At 43.9% G+C, this 18867-nt stretch overlaps 1 protein-coding gene across 2 annotated transcripts; it reads left to right on the top strand.

Moving 5' to 3' along the window:
• The first annotated feature begins 378 nt into the window (after positions 1–378).
• LOC117351296 (WAP four-disulfide core domain protein 2-like) lies at positions 379–17744 on the top strand. 2 transcript variants are annotated; one of them, XM_033926414.1, is made up of 4 exons: positions 379–536; positions 3396–3536; positions 15041–15181; positions 16970–17744. In XM_033926414.1, exons 1-4 carry the CDS (start codon positions 455–457, stop codon positions 16978–16980), a joined length of 375 nt encoding a protein of 124 aa, XP_033782305.1. In that variant the 5' UTR covers positions 379–454; the 3' UTR covers positions 16981–17744. The 2 variants fall into 2 exon arrangements, with proteins under 2 accessions (XP_033782305.1, XP_033782304.1); XM_033926413.1 differs by having other exon boundaries at positions 16967–17744.
• Positions 17745–18867: the final 1123 nt, after the last annotated feature.

Genomic DNA, 18867 nt, shown 5'->3' with positions numbered 1-18867 from the left:
TCTAAAGTTTTAAAATTTGTAAATAATAGGAATGCAAATGTGGAATGAACAGAAAAGTGTCCAAAATTTGAAACAAAATCCTCCAATGTTCATCTACCATATCTTGATTTGCTCTAGCGTGCACTCATTGCACTATGATATTTTGTATGATGCAAGAACAATCATTACCAAAAACATAAAAATAACTACTATGGTATGTCTGCTACGCAGACATCATTGTAAGTTGCTAAACTTCCCTTCTGTGCCTGCGCTGCCAAGAAGTCCTTGGGGATAAGACATTTCAGGAACTCTAACTTCCTGGTTTATTTGAAGGCCAAGAAGTGCCTGAGGGAGGCTGGAATGGAATGAAGTAGGAGTCTCAGCCAGCCACTCCCAACTAGCCACCGACTGTGTGAGCATTTATATACTGCCCTAGCTTAGTGCTGGGGATTCAGACACAGCTCCTGACAGCACCATGAAGGCAGCAGGCAGCACCAGCGTCCTTCTGGCACTGCTTGTGCTCTACACAGACGCCTATCCTACGACATCTAAGGAAGGTGAGTGAACAGGCTGAGGTCAGACAGATGGGGAGTTCTAGCTCACATCATCGAAATGTGAGGTGTTTTGTCAGTCGTAACCCTAATTCGGTCTTTGCAGGCGATGATGTCTTTTGTTGTTTTGAGATTAGTCCAAAACATAGGAACTTGAACACCCCTAATATTGAACAGACCCCTTGACTGTTTCCAGAGAGGGGTAATTTCCACTGGATTTAACACCCCCAATAATTCTGAAAAGCTGGCTCCTATGGTTCAAACAGATTGCCAACTGGATCCAGGTTCGGCTGACAGATTTGATCCAGTCCTGAGTTTACCCCAGTGCAAGCAGGGACTTGTAGTTTTGATTTCCCGACATTATTCGCTTGTGAAAAGCAAGACTGGATCCAGTTGGCAGTTTTATAAAGTAATGCACACAGTACATATCTGTCTCTATGACAGCTGCAGGTACTATCCTTGTAAACCTGCTTGCAGGTTCCTGGAGTAGCTTGATGGTCAATGCAGTGGATACCAGAGAAGAGGACCCAGGCCCATATGCCACCCTAACTAGTACACTTGTGGGGGAAAATGTGAGCCCATCAAAGCCAACTGTACCTACATATAGGTGATACCTGCAGGAATAAGGGCTATTTAAGTGGTAGACAGGTGGGCACAGTAGGTTTGGGGGGAGTTTTGGAGAGTTCACCATATAATGTATGGGGGGTTATGGTGAGATGTGTACTTGGTACCCTTTATGTGAAGTTCACAGCTGTGCCCCCTAAGGTGCCCCAATGCTCTGCTGGCATGTCTATGTGGCCACTTCAGTATAATTGGTGGCTCCGCCTATGTCCAAATGGCTTGGTTTTTAATTTGGGCTTTTTTTTTTTAATGGCCATAAAAGTTAGACATCCTAAGGGCCAAAAAAAAGTTGGATGTCTTGCGTGTTCAGAAATTGTTGTTTTCTCCTACCGACATTTGGATGTTTTCTGGGCTTACATGGAGAACTGAAGATGAGTAACACAGAGTTGCCTGGGTTCTAGAAGGGAGACTTATTGGTCAATTCAGTTTTGTTTTGACCTTTTTAAACATATCTTCTAAAGCAGTGGAGGATAAGCAGTCTTCAGAGGTGATGCAATTTAGAATATGCATAAAAACTTATTTGAGAGGGAATATAAATGAATTGATTTTTTTTTACTTGACTTTTTGGCAGGCATGCCTGTTTTGTTTTTTTAATAAATTTTCTGTATTTATAGTAAATACAAAAGAAAGTGTGCATTGTAGTATATTGAATATTTGTTTGACATTAGTTATTATGAATGTTGTTATATAACCCGCTCAGGATGTAGCAGGCTATAAAATTTTTAAATAAATAATGTATCAGGTCCGGGACAGCCCAAAATCTTCCTGAAACTATGTAACTGGGAAGTCCTGGTAACTACAGGCAGTCCCTGTTTTATGAACATGCGACTTACTTTGGAGGGACTTGTACTTACGAACGGGGAGGTGGGGAGGGGGGAAGGGGCCTGTTCTACTTTCGGTGTCCCAACACACCCCTCTCCCTCCCTCTTGAGTTCCAATGTGACCCTCTCTCTCCCCCTCTTTCCCTCCATTCTGTGCTCCAAGTACCAGCCTCCCTCCGGTGGGTGTTTACCTTCTTCTGGCCGACTCCCTCCTCCTTCCATCTGCAGTCATTTCTCTGCACAAAGCCACAGGTGGTGGCTCCTACACATGTCCCACAGCTAAGCCAGAAGCCTTACCTCTGATGTGGGAAGAGCTTCCTCCGACATCAGAGGGAAGACTTCCGTCTCGGCCATAGGACGTGAATAGGAGCCGTCGCCCACGGCTTTGTTCAGAGAAACTACTGCAGCTGGAAGGAGGAGGGAGCCGGCCAGAAGAAGGTAAAAACCCACCGGAGGGAGGCATTATTTGGGGCACAGAATGGAGGGAGGGAGAGAGAGGGGCACATTGGGACTGAAGAGGGAGGGAGCATAAATTTTGGACAAAGGACGGAAGGAAGGAGGGAGGGGGCATGAACTTGGGCATAGAATGGAGGGATGGAGGGAGTGAGGGAAAGAGATGCTGAGAAGGGGGAGGGAATAGACAGGGAGAATTGGGTGTCTTAGTAAGAGGGAAAGAGAGATGGTGTACATGGGGAGATGAAGAAAGAGAATGGTTGGGCATAGGGAGGGAGAGAGAATTATTGGACGTGGTGGGAGAGGAGTGAGGTAGAGATGCATGTGGATGAGAGGGAGTAATGTTGGATGTGGTGGTGGTGGTGGTGGAGAGGGAACAGTGAGATGGATGGAAAGGAATGTAAGAGGGGCCTCAAGGAAGTGGAGAAGGTGAGGAGAATACGAGGATCTGAGTTACATACAAATTCAACTTAAGAACGCTTTAAAACACGGAACCTGTTCTTAACTCGTGGACTGTCTATACAGTGGATTTCTAGATGTGCCGTAGGGTTTCAACCTCTTCTGTGTGTCCTCTGCAAAGTCTCGTGTTTATCTCAGTTCCATGGGATGAAGAGAAACTGGTTGAGTAGTGGTAGGAGAATATTTTTCTTCCTAAGGTACCCCATGATCAGGGTTACTAGATGTCCAGACTTACCCAAACATGCCCTCTTTTTAGAGGACATGACCGGGTGTCCAGATGACTTTTCAAAACCCAACACTTTGTCTGGATTTTGAAAAGCTTCCAGCTCGGGATCGCGTTGGCAGGACATCTGTGTGACATCAATGTGTCCCACCTGTGCATGCTCAGATGCCCTCCCAATGCGGTCCCGAGCATGACAACAGGTTGAGGGGCAGGGCTGGGGCAGAACAGAGCGGGTCGGGGGGGGCGGGGCCATGATGGTATTGAAATATTATATCTTTTCTCTTTCAGAACATCCTGGCGTGTGTCCAAAAGTGAGAGAATTGGAGCTGGGGAAATGTTACAGCGAATGTAAATCTGACTCTGACTGTCAGTATTTTATGAAGTGCTGCAACACAGTTTGTGATACATTGGCATGCAAATCTCCTAATGGTAATGGTTACTTTTAATATAGTACAAAGAGCCCCAAACGATCCACCCCTCCACTATTGTTCACATGGCACTCAATCCCAAACTTATTAATGATTAATATACCCGAAGTGGGCCCTAAATACGGACCTCTGGTCAATCACTGCACTTATGTGGTATATATATATACTAGTATTTTAGCCCGTTACATTAACGGGTGCTAGAATATATGTCTGTCTGTCTTTATTTCTGTCTCTCTCTCCCCCCCACCCCTCCGCTGTCTTTCTTTCTGTCTGTCTCTGTCCCTAGCCCTCTTTGTCTGTCTGTCTTTCTGTGTCTCTCCTGCCCCTGTGTCTTTCTTCTTTTCTTTCTGTCTCCCTTCCTCCCGCTGTCTGTCTGTCTTTCTATCTATCTGTCTCTCTCCCTGCCTCCTATGCAGCAGCAGTTCTCTCCCACCAGTTCCCTGTGCAGCAGCCAAAGCAGCATTCCCTCCCCCTCCATTTCCCTCCCTCCACACCACTTCCCTGTGCAGCAGCAGTAGCGTTTCCTCTACCCCCCTTTCCCTTCCCACAATCTGTCCGGCTCCCTTACTCTGGCACGTCCCTGATGACATCATCAGAGACGCGGCAGAGCAAATCAGGGCAGTAGAAAGGCCCAAAGTAGCGTGTGAAGTCTGCTGGAATCGCCAGGTTCGTAGTCGGGACCACGGGAAGGGAAGGGGGGGCCGTAAGGGACTAAGGGAGCCGGACAGACTGTGGGAAGGGAAAGGGGGGTAGAGGAAACGCTACTGCTGCTGCACAGGGAAGTGGTGTGTGGGGAGGGAAATGGAGGGGGAGGGAATGCTGCTTAAAAATGTGTTAAATGCGGCTCAAGTGTCTGTGTTGAAGACGCATCTGAGCCAAATGCATCAAAGCTTAGGTTGCCCATTACATGTAAGGTAGAAGTTCATCATATTTGGAGGGGGGACTTCTGATTGCATGAGGGGAAACAATTGTCCCACCGAAGCAGGTTGCTGATTGCATGAAGGCAGCATGTCACAAAGAAACATAGAAACTGATGGCAGAAAAGGGCCACGGCCCATCTAGTCTGCCCACACCAATGACCCACCCTTACCTACCTCTATGAAGAGATCCCACGTGCCAATCCCATTTTTTCTTAAAATCTGGCATGCTGCTGGCCTCAACTACCTGCAGTGAAGATCATTCCAGCGATCAATCACTCTTTCGGTGAAGAAATATTTTCTGGTGTCACCATGAAATTTCCCACCCCTGAGTTTCAGCGGATGCCCTCTCGTTACCGTGGGCCCCCTGAGAAAAAAGATATCTTCTTCCACCTCGATACGGCCCGTGACATATTTGAACGTCTCGATCATGTCTCCCCTGCGTTCCTCGAGTGAGTATAGCTGCAACTTATCCAGCCGTTCCTCATACGGGAGATCCTTGAGTCCTGAGACCATCCAGGTGGCCATTCGCTGAACCGACTCAACTCTCTGCACATCTTTGCAGTAATGTGGCCTCCAGAATTGTACACAGTATTCCAGATGGGGTCTCACCATGGATCTGTACAACGGCATTATGACCTCGGGCTTCCGGCCGTTGAAGCAGTGTAAAAAAAATTTTTTTCACATTTTGCCCCTCCCTTTATGACATGAACATGTGATGCGCTCCTAAAAGGCACACCTACAGTATGATTGATGATCATACGCATGCACATAGACATGCAACTTTCCTTGGCCTATTCTGCGCATGTGTCGGTTGCTTTCTCCAATGACTGATCAGATGGGATTTCCACAGGTCTTGGGAAACCTCATTTGTTTGAACATCTATCATCATTCTCAAATCAGACAATTTGCTTGCACCACAGCGACCCAGAGGATTTTAACGGCCATTTTAGAGCATCTGGGCCTGAGGGTCATCACTAATGCCCCCCTTTTATGGCATCTCACAATTCTGGGAAATGCTGAGCAAGAGGAGCTTTGAGGAATCTCTGAGAGCCAAGAAGATTACAACTTTCACTGAGAATCTACAAAAACAATCTCTAACTAGAGGTGCCAAGTTTCCAGCTATGTTATCAAAGATCTGATCCAAGAACAAAGGCACCAAGAAACAATGTGAAGGGGCAGGGGAGGGAGAACTAGCTGCTGAAACAAACAAAATCCAGCTTATGCAACCTTTGTAAATGCAAAGGAAAACTATCTTTTAGATCAGCAATACTGAGAAGCCAGACTCAAGCAGCAAAGGGATTTATCTAAGATATCAGTTTCATGTTGCTTGTGTCCAATTCAAGTCTTTCAAGCTCTTCAATACTTTTCTTTTATCATTCTACACCTGTGTTCTTTTGTATAGCTTAGATTGCTATAGGAGAAATCTGAGAATTAGCTGGAAAGACATTGGCCTAGATTCACTAAACTCACCGAACTGATCCGACCCATGGGCGATCCGTGGCCGGGCAACCGATTCACTACGAGTCCTTATGCAAATTAAAGCGATTGGAGGCACGCCCCACACCGACCCCATGGATCGCTGCAGAGCGATCCCGATGTATGTGCCGAAGAGCCCAGGGCAGGGAATAGTGCAATAAGTGCTAGAGGCATGCAACAGGATCCAAGCACCTGGCATGGAAGGGAAGGGTGGGCCAGGCTGACTGGCTAAGCCCTGCTCTGCTCCTCAGACTCAAAGGAGTCAATCAGAGTGCCTTGCACCGTAGACATTTTTATTAATGCTGCACAGATCCGAAAGTTCCCCAGGCAAGGCATGGAAATCATTTCTCACAAGTTCCAGTTCTCTCCTTAAGAAAGCAGAACCGCCAGGTTAAAAACACAGGCGAGCAGAGAACAGGGCGCTTTGTGCACAAGGGAGATGTTTTGATGGTTTCAGGGCTGCAGGACTGGGATTTCAGTGTGGCAGAGAGCGGGACAGTCGGCAAGGACGTGACTGACTGGTCCTTAGCAGTCGCTTCTTTTTGGATCAGTAAGCCCAGTCGGTGTTCCTTCTTCTGTTTAGTGGATTTCTGCCTTCCTACTTTGCCTGCCATTTCCCCTCATTTGCATATGTGGATCGGATCGGGTGGGAGGTTGATCGGCCAGGAGGTTAGTGAATTGGGTCGGGGTCGGAGAAGGCTGGCAAACTAGTGGAGAAGGCTCGCAAAGCTTAGTGAATCTAGCCCATTATCTCTAACGAATGAATATAGGAGACAGAGACCAAAGTTCAAATTAAGAGCCACCATGCAAAATGTGTGAAATAGAATGGCCACTAGAGAAGGGGACTCTATCTCAGACGATCCAGGAGCCCTTTCTTCCTTAGGGAGAGGAAGGGATAGTAGATTGTATAGATCAGTGGTTCCCAACCCTGTCCTGGAGGACCACCAGCCAGTCGGGTTTTCAGGAGAGCCCTAATGAATATGCATGGGGCAGATCTGCACTCTTATCATCTTCATTACATGCTAATCTCTTTCATGCTTATTCATTAGGGCTCTCCTGAAAACCTGATTGGCTGGTGGTCCTCCAGGACAGGGTTGAATAGGCCATGTGGTCTTTATCTGCCTTATTTTTTTCTGTTTCTCTGTTTCCCTGGGCCTTTCTGTGGTGCAGGGGCTGCTTGGGTGGCATTTACACCACCGGTAGGAGATGATGTCAACTGGAAGATCGCTAACAGATAAGCTAATCAAAAAGAAAAATCAGATTTACTGGTCATGTACTCAGAGATTCTGGTGCAAATTAGCTACATACTGTAGGGCAGGGCTACCCAAGTCCGGTCCTTGAGATCTACTGGCAGGCCAGGTTTTCAGGGTATCCACAATGAATATGCATGAGAGAGAGATTTGCATACCAAGAAGGCAGTGCAGGCAAATCTCTCTCATGCATATTCATTGTGGATATCCTGAAAACCTGGCCTGCCAGTAGATCTCGAGGACCGGATTTGGGCAGCCCTGCTGTAGGGCTGGACGAAGACCACGCACCATTTTAGTAGCCTTCCTCTGGACCGACTCCATCCTTTTTATATCTTTTTGAAGGTGCAGCCTCCAGAATTGTACACAATACTCTAAATGAGGTCTCACTAGAGTCTTATACATAGGCAGTGTTCTCTCCAGAAATTTTTTTCAGCCGGGTGGGTGGGGTGGGATGGGGAAATTTGGTGGCGGGGAAAATGATATGTGCACTATTTTAATTAATTAATTATTTTCCAATGCTTTAAGGTTTGACACTTAGGCAGTGTTCCAGTAGCATTTAAGCCACCCTTGAAAAAAAGTAATGCAGATCCTCTTATTCCAAATAACTACTGGCCGGTATCAAACCTCCCATTTCTTTTAAAACTACCGTACTTGAGTGGTATTCAACCAACTTCAAACTCATGTTGAATCTAATGCCTTTATAACAATTCTGCCACAGCAAATGCACTGAAGCCCATAGGAATTGAGTGGACTTTGGTGCATTTGCCATGGGAGAATTGCTACTATAGCTTTGTAAAAGGGGCCCTAACTGAGTGAACTCCATAGTCACCTAGGCCAGTGTTTCTCAACTTCTTCAAGTCTAACAAATACCAACCAAATACTCCAGCCCAAGCTCCGCCCCTGATCCCACCCCCATTATAATAGTACTTGTAATGCAATTTCTTCCATTCATTTTTCATGTACACACAATATAATATTATTCATTCATAATGGTAACTACAAAATTTAAAAAACACACACACACAGCACATGTATGCAGAGAAAATGTTAATTATCATTTATATTTGTTTTATTTTTCAAAGAGATCAAGGATCTAATTTTTAGTAACTAGGCCCCTCCTGTTACCCTGCTTCCTTCTGAAAGGTCAGATTAGTTTACATTTTAGGTATTGCCTTTCTCCTCAGTAGCCAAACTGCCTAGCACCTCCACAACTCCTCTGCTAATTCCCCTTTCTGCAGAAAATCCTTTACACTGCAGAAAAGGAAGCCTGGATTTTGGCAATGCACTCTGAGAAAGTAAAAGCAGTGAGAACACACAACCCCCACAAGTCCTCAGGGAAGCTTGCAGCGTGCAGCACTGCTCTCCGCCCCCACCGTGCCCGCAAAATCAACCAAATGAACACAGGGTAGCCCAATTATCCTTTCATTTCGGGTAAAGCTATTTATTTAATCTCTCTATGCTTGCAGCTTGCCCATCCTGCCATCCCTTGAGGTGGTCCGCCCATGTGGAGTGCCAATGCACGATTGTGATGGTTGCTGCCGCACCCCTCCGGCACTAATTACGTGCACTCACCTTGTGCAGCTTCCACATGGCCCCTGGAATGTTTGCCCAACTCCAGGCACTGGTAGCAGACGGGCATCTTGCACTGCACACAGTACATGCTGTGGTTCTCCAGCTTGTGGGCCGTGCAGGTGGCGATCTTGTGGGGGCTCAGCCTTCGGCTCACCTGGCCCTGAGCGGGGGTCACCAGATGGTGCTTAGCCAGGGGCCCACGAGGCAGGTGGCAGGGCTCTCAGTAGAAGACATCGCCCAAGTAAAGCTTAACGCGGTATAAACCAGCCTTCTTTTCTTTACAGCTCTAATACTATTGCATTATATTTTTTTTTGCATCAAAAAGGTTCGAAGCTGCTCTGGCTCAACAAATACATATTTTATCTGACATTTACATGGATAGGATAACAAGAAATTTGCTCCCATTTTTACAGCTTCCCTCACAACTAGAAACAACTTTCTGCGGTCCTGTGTTATTTTAGAACATCTGGGAAAATTCTAATTTTTTGTCCCATAAAAAGACTATGGGGAAATTGAAAAAAGGCCTTCATAATTAAATTCAGGTCCTGCTCAAAAACCAGTGAAATAACCAATGTTCCTCGGTATTCGATTTCCTCCTGAGAATTTTCTAATAAGATGCACACAGTTTGTATACAGCACAGACAGCTGAAGAGCAGATCTTCAGAGCCCTATGCAAGTGTTCCCCCGATAGTCATAACAGCATGAACACAATAAAGAAAGCTGGAAAGCAGATTTTCAGCAGAGTCTCATGCGACCATCACACATCTACAAGTTGTAAGAATGTGATACACAAGTATGACAAATGAAATGATACATGTAGAGAATGAATGGAATAGGTAGCTGAAGGCAGTAGAGAGGGTGCTGCAGGGCAGGAATGAGGTGCATTGGCAGAGCTCTGTGTATGAGGGTCTCCGTACCAGGGAAGGAGTGAGATGCATTGGCAGAGGGATCTCTGGTCTCGGAACTGGAACAGCAGAGCAGAAAGGAGGTGCGTTGGCAGAGCAAGTATACTAGAATAGGAGGAGATGCTTTGGAAGAACTCAGTGTGTGTGAGAGAGGGTCTTGGCACTGGCGATGTTGCGGGGCAGGAGCGAGGTCCATTAATAGAGCTCTGTGTTGGGGATGGAGGGAGGCTCCATTCACATCTCACTTGCCCCTAAGCTGATTTTCCACTGCCTTCTCTTCCTGCTCAAATCTTTATTCCTCCCAGCATGATATGAGCTCTCCCTCCTATTAGAGCTTTTTATCTGCTTTCATCAGTTTCTGGAGCTAGTGGATCCTGTGAGACTTTGGGGTCCTGTACGGTTCAGAGTTATTGTTTATTCTGAACTTATTTGTAATAGAAGTCAAATGGAGTTCACAAATTAAAATTCTAAAACCAAATCAAGGGGGTGGGAAACCCCCTCTAATTAACCATAGTTCAGGTTAAAGCCTGCGCAGGAGAAAGCAGATGCAGCTCCCTCTTTAAAGTCATGGCAAAAGATACCTCTAGGCACAGATCAGCCATCGGAAATCCATCCCTGGCCGTTGTCCAGAGTCACTGCTGTCAGACAGAGGAGGAATGAGAGCTGAGATGGAACTTCAAGTCTTCCACTTTTCATATCAGAAAAGTTGAGTTATCGATGTGAGCTATGCAGTCCTTTGCAGGTAAAGTGACACTTTTATCAAGTGGAATTTATATTTCCTCTATCACACACACAAATCTCAATGACTTGTGGCCTCTTCTATCAAACTGCACTAGCAAGTTTTAGCGCAGAGAGCCATGCTAAATGGCCTATGCTGTTCCCGACGCTCATAAGAACTTTATGGCCTCCTTTTATGAAACTGTGATAACAGTTTCTAGCACGGGGAGCCGCGCTGAATGGCCCTTGCTGCTTCCGACTCTCATAGGAACTCTATGTCCTCCTTTTACGAAACTGTAATAACAGTTTCTAGCACGGGGAGCTGCACTGAATGCATTGCTCCCGACACTCATAGAGTTCATATGAGTGTTGGGAGCAGCTCACTGCACTATAAACTGCTAGCGCAGTTTAATACAAGAGAGGGTTAGTGAGTGTGAGGCAATACAAAAAACACCCACATCTACATAGGAAAATATAAAAATCAAGTTGTAGACAAATTGTGGGTGAGAAAATAAAATTAAAATAATAAAATAAGCTGAAACTACTGGAAAAATATCTATATGTGTAATAGGAAATACTGGATAATAATAATGTAGTATATATATCGCCATCTGGTGGAGATAGTGAAAAAGACAACGAATGATGAATTGACTAAAGTGAAAGATTTTCCAAAAAAATGTGGTATTTACGCCATCTAGTGGAACCAATAAAAAAAAGCAACGAATGAACTGCAAAGTGAAAAGAGATGTAATATTTTTTAAAGTCTCAGTATTCAGACGGAAAAGGTGACGGGCATGAAGCTCATGACTCTCTGTTCTCTCACCTTATAAACGGAAAGGAACCAAAAGAGGTCAGCGAGAAAAAGGAACCGCGCCAGCCCAAAGACATTGAAAAATCCCCAAAGGCTTCCCTTTCAAAGCTGCAGTAGGGAGTCCCCCGCGAGAAATGCACCAAAGCCCCTAGGGACATGCAGAGAAAAGACTTGGCCCTCTTCTATTAGCTATGGCAGTTTCGTAGAAGAGGGGGTAAGTCATCATATATCACAAGAGAAGATCCGGAGATGCCATGTGGCTATATAGTCAATACAGAAAACACCCACGAATACATAGCAAAATAAAATAAAAACCTGTAGGTAAATCGTGGGCGAGAAATAAACATACAATTTTAATAAGCTGAAACTGATGGGGGAAATCTATGTATAATAGTAATGTAGTAGTATCGCCATCTCGTGCAGATGGTAAAAAAGACGATGAATGGGCTGAAAAGCAAAAAATACTGTATTTCAAATACAATGGCGTCATCTGGTGGAAAAACTGCGATAGCAGTTTGGATAGAATAGTTTATCACATGGACAAATTATGATGTAAACAACTTGATGTATATTGAAACCTTTATTAGTATGCGGATCTGTGAAGGAATCAATGCATACCGCATGTTTGCAGACAGCAGCAACCGCAGGCTCGTTGGCCAGTGTGTGCAGGTAGCTGAGTGTCTGAGCCAGATAAAATAGATCTCACATAGATTCCTGTTTCTCGTATGGGCAATAGTAAGCCTCGCCTTTAAAGCATGAATGGCGACCAGGCAACATCAACAATATTTTATATAGGGAAGAAAAGAGACTCAGTTATCAGCTTAATACCCTTCACTATTATGGTCTGAATGCTGATATTTATTAGATTTTAAAACATTTCAACATTACATATTACAACTGTTTTAAAATTTTATTTATTTTAATACATCTTTTTTTCACTTGCAGTCCATTCGTTGTCCTTTGTGATGGTTTCCACCAGATGGCGCCATTGTAATTGAAATACTGGATCTTTTGCTTTTTTCAGCCTATTCACATTCAGTCTTTTTTTACCGTTTCCACCCGATGGCGCTATTATAATTGACAAACCGGATCTTTTACTTTTTGCGGCCTGTTCACATTCACTGCCTTTTTTACCATTTCCATCAGATGGCATATTACTATTTGCTATCTGTTATACAGAACATTTTTTTTTTCTAGCAGTATCAGCTTATTTTAATTTTTTACTTTCTTGCCCACGATTTATCCAGAAGGTGAAATTTTTTTATTTTGCTATTTATATGTGGGTGTTTACTGTATTGACTTGCACTCACTATATATCCACATATTTTAGCATCTCCTGTTCATCATATGATTTGTTCTTTTCGGTTTTCAATATTTACTCCTGTTTTGAAATACGTTGTATTTTCAGGACCTTCATTTATGATAGACGTCACTTTGGGCACCTTTTATCAAGCTGCGTTACAGGTTTTTAGCGCTCATAGAATTCATGTGAGCAGCGGAGCGCTTACCTCGCTGGCCCGCACTAAAAACCTCTGCATTGCTTACACATCAAAGCTTGAAACCTGTAATAAAGTAAAGTCCAAGTCCTGTTTTCCAAGACCTCAAGAAGTTTAGACCCATCTAGAATGCTCAAAACTTGGTATCAGCGTTTCTGGAACAGCAAGCCTAAGCTTTTCGATCTCCCCCTCTGTTAGATTGTCTGAGTGTATCATCCCTGAGAAGGCTGGAAAAAAATTCTCCCATATCCTTGAATGTCTTCCAAGCAGGCAGCGAGCTAATTAGTACCTTTATTTCAGACATTTTCAAAGGCATAACCATCCTATATTCTCCCTTGTTCTGTATAATGCCCCTACTTTATAATCTCTCTGTCATGTGGCCACTCTCTTCCCCGCCTTCCTTCTTTTGCTTTGTGAACATGGCCAGCATCAGCTTCTCTTGCTTCCTCTACTTCTCTGTTTTAGTCCTGATCTAGAGACCACTGACACTTGAACTACTGACCTGACTCTCATTTACCTTTCTGTTTAAAATCATGAACAACACTACATTCATTTGTGTGTGCTGGCACATGTGCAACATAAGGCTGAATCTTTGCATCTTTTAAAATCCTAGCTACCTTCTGTCAAGTTTCAAAATATGTCACAGATGAACAAAATGCAGATTCAGAACCTTCTTTTTCTTTAGTTACAGATATAACATTGAGGAACTTATGTGCTTTTAAGTTAGGAGAACTTAGGCCAAGATTCTCAAAAGTTTAACGCCATCGCTCAATTGTTTTCGGACGATGTAGCCTGCAGGCATTTTAGCAGTGAGTTATCAAAACAGCTTATCTCTGTTTTTTGGCAAGGTTTCTAGCAGTCTCTGCCATTGACGTGCAAATAGGCTCTTCAACATTAAAATGAGCATTCCAGTGGATTCTTTAAAATCGCTGAGCCATTCTCCAAGAACGGAGACAGCTTTTGGCGACAAAAATCAGCAACTGGTCCAGGGGTGCCGGAACATTGAAAACCCCGGCGCAGCAGTGTTGGAGACAGCTAGAATAGCCGTATTTGAGAAATGCCTCCCTCCCCCGTTGCAGCGGAAGAAATGCCCATTCTCTCCCGCTGCCACACATCATCCCCATCCCCTCTCTCCTGCTGACAAGCGAAACCCCCTTCCCCAGCAGTGTTTTTTCTGTGCATGTGCTCATCGCTATTACTAGCGAGGGGCACATGCAAATTTAGCGAGTCTTTGCTACTCTCTGCCAACCTCATTTACAAGAACATTTTTTGGAGAATGGCTCACTTTTAAAAATTCGCTAACAGAAAGGCTGCAATAGCAGCCTGTCGTTTTTTATGTGGGGTTTTTTTTGTTTTTTTTTAATAATCTAGGTCTTAGAGTACAAAGATTGAAGAGCTAGTAGGCTTGGAAAAGGTTTGAATTGTAATCAGACTTAGCAAATATATATGCTTTCCTCCAGTTATATATTAACCAGCTGTACTAAGTTCTTTTTCTTTGCAATTTGCTAAAGTAATTCTCACAAAAAAACTAAATTTATTTATTATAAAGTACACTTCTGGATTTTTTTTTTGTCATATTTGGGGAAGTATTGTTGGTGAAGGGTGATTTATGGGACATGAGAACTGTTTCCTAACTGTAACTTTAAAATAAATTAAGCCAGACCTCTAACACACACAAAATCAAAAATTATATATACAGTAAAACCATGGTTTAGGAGCATAATTCGTTCCAGAAGCATGCTTGTAATCCAAAGCACTCGTATATCAAAGCAAATTTCCCCATAGGAAATAGTGGAAACTCAGATGATTCATTCCACAACCCAAAAACTTTAATACATAATACTATATGTACTTGCATTGCAAGACCTTGCTCATTTAGAAGTCACTACACTCCCGCAGTGTCAGAGAGAGACGAACCATCAGCTCAGTTTTGATGATATGACGCATGTATACTGTATGTACTCGTATTGTAAGACTTCGCTCATTTAGAAGTCACTACACTCCTGCAGCATCAGAGAGAGAAGAACCATCGGCTCAACTGTGATGTCTGTATACTGTATGTACTTGTATTGCAAGACATTGCTTGTATATCAAGTTAAAATTTAATAAAATGTTTTGCTTGTCTTGCAAACCAAGTTACTTGCAATCCAAGGTTTTACTGTATATGTTGGGTTTTTTTTTAGAATGGGGAGTTTCCCTAAATACTTCTGGTCCAATGTAGTTCATTGTGGGTAATGCCGACCTGAGATTATACAGTATATTGCAGCCTGAATGTTTGTATTGCTATGCGAGTTTGCCAGAAGGTCCACCCATGATATTTCTGATTTACAAGACATTTCTTTTCTGTCTCTGCTTCAGATAAACCTGGCTTGTGCCCAGAAGTAATTCCAGCGGAATCATGCCCTTCGATGAATACATGCAAATTAGACAGCCAATGCCCGAACACTCTGAAGTGCTGCCAATCTGGATGTTCTAAATTTTCATGCCAAAGCCCTACCGGTAACTATATCACACGTTTATCTGATTATAAATTATCAGTAGCCAAAGTGAACTAATTGTTAAAGCAGAACAAGATATTATAAATACATCAAAATCAAATAAGTGAGAAGAAGGATTTATTATTTATTCATCTATTTTTAAAATTTATAGTCCGCATATACCTATGCAGATTACATCATTACACATATAATTTGATAATAATACAATATATAAAACCTTAACAATAAAAATTCCCACAATATAAAACCACTAAACATTTCAGAATGCAATCGACCATACTCAAAAAAGTACATCCCTTGTGCAACCCCAAATTTTAAGTTGCTACCCCCACACCTTTTACAAAGCTGTATTAGGCTTTTTTTTATTGCCTGCCACTGCGGCTTTGTAAAAGGGGTCCTTAATCAGGTGGCCACTTTTCAATCACTGGTACCCTCGGAAACGTAGGAGCCGATATTCAGACTGCAGGAGGCAGGCCAGTCAAACCCTGTGGGCATCGCTGACCACAGGTATTCAATGCCAGGCTGTTTCCAGTGACCGGCATTGAATGTTTGTGGCCAGCATAAACTTAATCAGCTAAGTCTATATTCAGCACCGGCCAGTTAAGTTCATAGCGATCAAAGATAGGACTGCTATTTACGTGGCCCAATTTGGCCGCTAAACATAACCATTCAGTGCTAAAAATTGCCAATTAACTATTAGTCACTGACCATGAATATTCAGAGCAGATAACCAAAATAGTCGCATTTAACCAGCATTGCCAGATTATACTATAGTAAAATCTAGGCCCCAATACCCACCCCCATTCCTGCCTAGTTTCACCCATCTCCACCCTGTTATGCCCAAGTCCCAGCCCCGTCCTCCGCTCTTGTCGGGCAGGAGGAAATCCGTACATGCGCGAATTTCCTCCTGCCCAACGTGATTTAGAGGAGGTTTTTTAAAAGCCGTCCGGACCCCCGAACATGTCCTCAAAACGAGGACATGTCTGGGGAAATCCAGACATTTGGAAACCCTACATTTAACCAGCTAAGCACCATTTAACTGGCCAGCGCCGTTTCTGGCTGGTTAAATAACGCTGAATATTGGATGGGCAGTGTCCAGAAAACATAATCTGTGCAAAAAGGCCCAGATTCAGTAAACAGTGTTGTTCTCAGTGGCTGCCTAAAAGCTGGCCGCTGATCACTTGTCAACCACGCAACAGCACCATTTACAGAAACACAGCTATGTAAAAGGTAGTTGCTGGAAATGTAGGCCAGTGTTTTAAAGGCCTCTACCTTTCATAAAAATCGCACCTACAGAGGCACCTTACAACATCTAATGCCACTTCTGATGTTAACCCTGCCTACAGTGGCAATAGACATCATAAGACACCTCCTTAGGCAGGATAGCAGCAGACTTTTTGGAGGTGCCCTTAGGCACCTCTGGGTTTGTTTGTTTGAACGTTTTAATTGGTTTTTAAGTTTGAGTCCCGTTTTTAGAATTGGGCCCAAAATGTCCACAAAATCATGAGCCCAGCAATGGCCAATCTGGGTCACTCGGAATAGAAAATTCGGTTCTATACTGCTCACTAACAGAACTAAGGGGCTCATTTACTAAGGTTCACTAAGCCCTACGGTGGGCCTACGACACTTTTATTGTTCTGTCATTTGGCTTGTGTTGCGGTTTCTCTCTGATTTATTGAGAAGGCTACATTATAACTCATTAATTATAAGGACACTGCTGCTCCTTTATATGTGGCATTCGTTTTGCATCCTTGTGTTCTTATTGATGGTTGTTTTTCTTTACCAGCAGAGACCATATAGCTGTTCTGAGCACGATACCCAAACTGGAAGACTCTCCACTGACCTGAAGCATCACCAGTCCTAGGGGTTCGAGGTGTGGGAATTAGAGTCTGCATTATGCATGAGATAAGTGAGTGTCCCTTACTTGCCAGAAGACCAGCAGTATTCTTAAGCGCTTGCTTTGCCTTGTTAAATATGACATGAAAGGTCCCCCTGTGCGTACTGGATGAAATGGAGCAGCTCGTCTGAAGAGTCTTCTGTGTGTTCTTGTTCCTCTTCAAAATTTAGGGGTGTGTTGCCAAAATATTTTCCTTTGGTTTGGTTTCCTGTGTCACTTATAGGAATTTTTCATTTTGTTACTTTTTTTTTTGTTTTGGGACAATATCATAACTATTGTGCACTCTTTGGACAGAGTGTGCACTATTTGCAAACAGGACGCACTATTTGCGGAGAGGTTTTGTTTTGGAGGGGGATAGGATAAAGTATGTACAAAGAGTATGCACTGCTGGAGAACAGTATACATCAGTGGTTCCCAAACCCTGTTCTGGGGGACCCCCCAGCCAGTCAGGTTTTCAAGATATCCCTAATGAATATGCATGAGAGAGATTTGCATACCTGTCACTTCCATTATATGCAAATCTCTCTCATGCATATTCATTAGGGATATCTTGAAGACCCGACTGGCTGGGGGTCCCCCAGGACAGGTTTGGGAACCACTGGTATACATGCTACTGAAACAGTGCAACGTTATTTACAACACTTGGAACCCCCCCCCCCCCCCCCAAGATTGGGCAAAAAACTGACCTGAAATAACATGGTTTCTTGTGTTTTTTCAAAGAAATGTCCTTTGTGTTCTATGTGGGTAAAAGGATCTCTTTGCTTTCTTACTATCGGATCCTTTGGCTGAGCTACATTTCCAGCACCTACCTTTGCCAGAGGCATGGCACAGTCATGTGATCAGCAGCCGACAACGTCCTGGAGGACCACCGGGCCAATCAGGTTTTCAGGATAGCCCTAATGAATATGCATGGAGCAGATTTGCATGCCTCTCACTTCCATTCTATGCAAATCTCTCTCATGCATATTAATTAGGGCTAGCCTGAAAACCCAATTGGCCTGGTGGTCCTCTAGGACAAGGTTGGGAACCAGTGGTTTAGAGAATCCAGCAGTTAGTGTACACTAAATCCATTACTGCACCTTAGTAAAAAGACAACTCTGTGATTAGTTCGATAATACAGGCTCTAATTCCAGGACGGTTTCGAAAAGATTTTCTAGTATGTCAGGCTATGAACCTCATAGTGAGAAGATGCTTAAAAAGAGTGGAGGAGTAGCTTAGTGGTTAGCGCACCAGACCAGACATTCAGGAATGCTCAGTTAAAGTCCTGCTGTTCCTTGCGAGCTTTGGCAAGCCACTTACCTCCCTCCCTTCCCCCCTTTTCTAAGCTGTGGTAGAGGTTTCTACTGCAGCCAGGACCGCTAAATGCTCCGACACTCATAGAATCCCTATGAGCATCAGAGCAGCGTCAGAGCATTTAGAGCTCCAGGCTGCAGTAGAAACCTCTACTGTGGCTTACTAAAAGGGAGGAGGGGCGTGCAAGAATTTAAGAGCAAATGGGATGCCCAGTGGGATCCCTTAGAGGGTTAAGCCAAGGGAACCTGTCACCAGGCATGGGATCCCTAGGATAGTAGACTTGGGGGTGGGTCAGTAGAGTGGGCAGACCTGATGGGCTATGGCCCTTATCTGCCGTCATCTTCTATGTTTCTGTGGTTAATCCTCTATTGCCTCAAATATAGGGTTGCCAGATTTTCCTTTTGGAACCCAGACAAAGTGCTGGGTTTTGAAAAAGGAGGACATGTCTGATAAACTAGATTATGAGCAGTGGTGTGTGGTGAATCTCCAGCCCTGCC

Source organism: Geotrypetes seraphini, chromosome 17 (assembly GCF_902459505.1).
Source record: "Geotrypetes seraphini chromosome 17, aGeoSer1.1, whole genome shotgun sequence".
NCBI lineage: Eukaryota > Metazoa > Chordata > Amphibia > Gymnophiona > Dermophiidae > Geotrypetes > Geotrypetes seraphini.
Note: the sequence above shows the minus strand (reverse complement) of the source record. Positions and strands in the feature narration are given on the sequence as shown.

Excerpts from the sequence above, each read along its gene's own strand:
- LOC117351296 (XM_033926413.1), top strand. The coding sequence starts at position 455 with ATGAAGGCAGCAGGCAGCACCAGCGTCCTTCTGGCACTGCTTGTGCTC. Across the intron at positions 537-3,395 it reads TCCTACGACATCTAAGGAAG|AACATCCTGGCGTGTGTCCA; the intron begins GTGAGTGAACAG and ends TTTCTCTTTCAG. Across the intron at positions 3,537-15,040 it reads GGCATGCAAATCTCCTAATG|ATAAACCTGGCTTGTGCCCA; the intron begins GTAATGGTTACT and ends TCTCTGCTTCAG.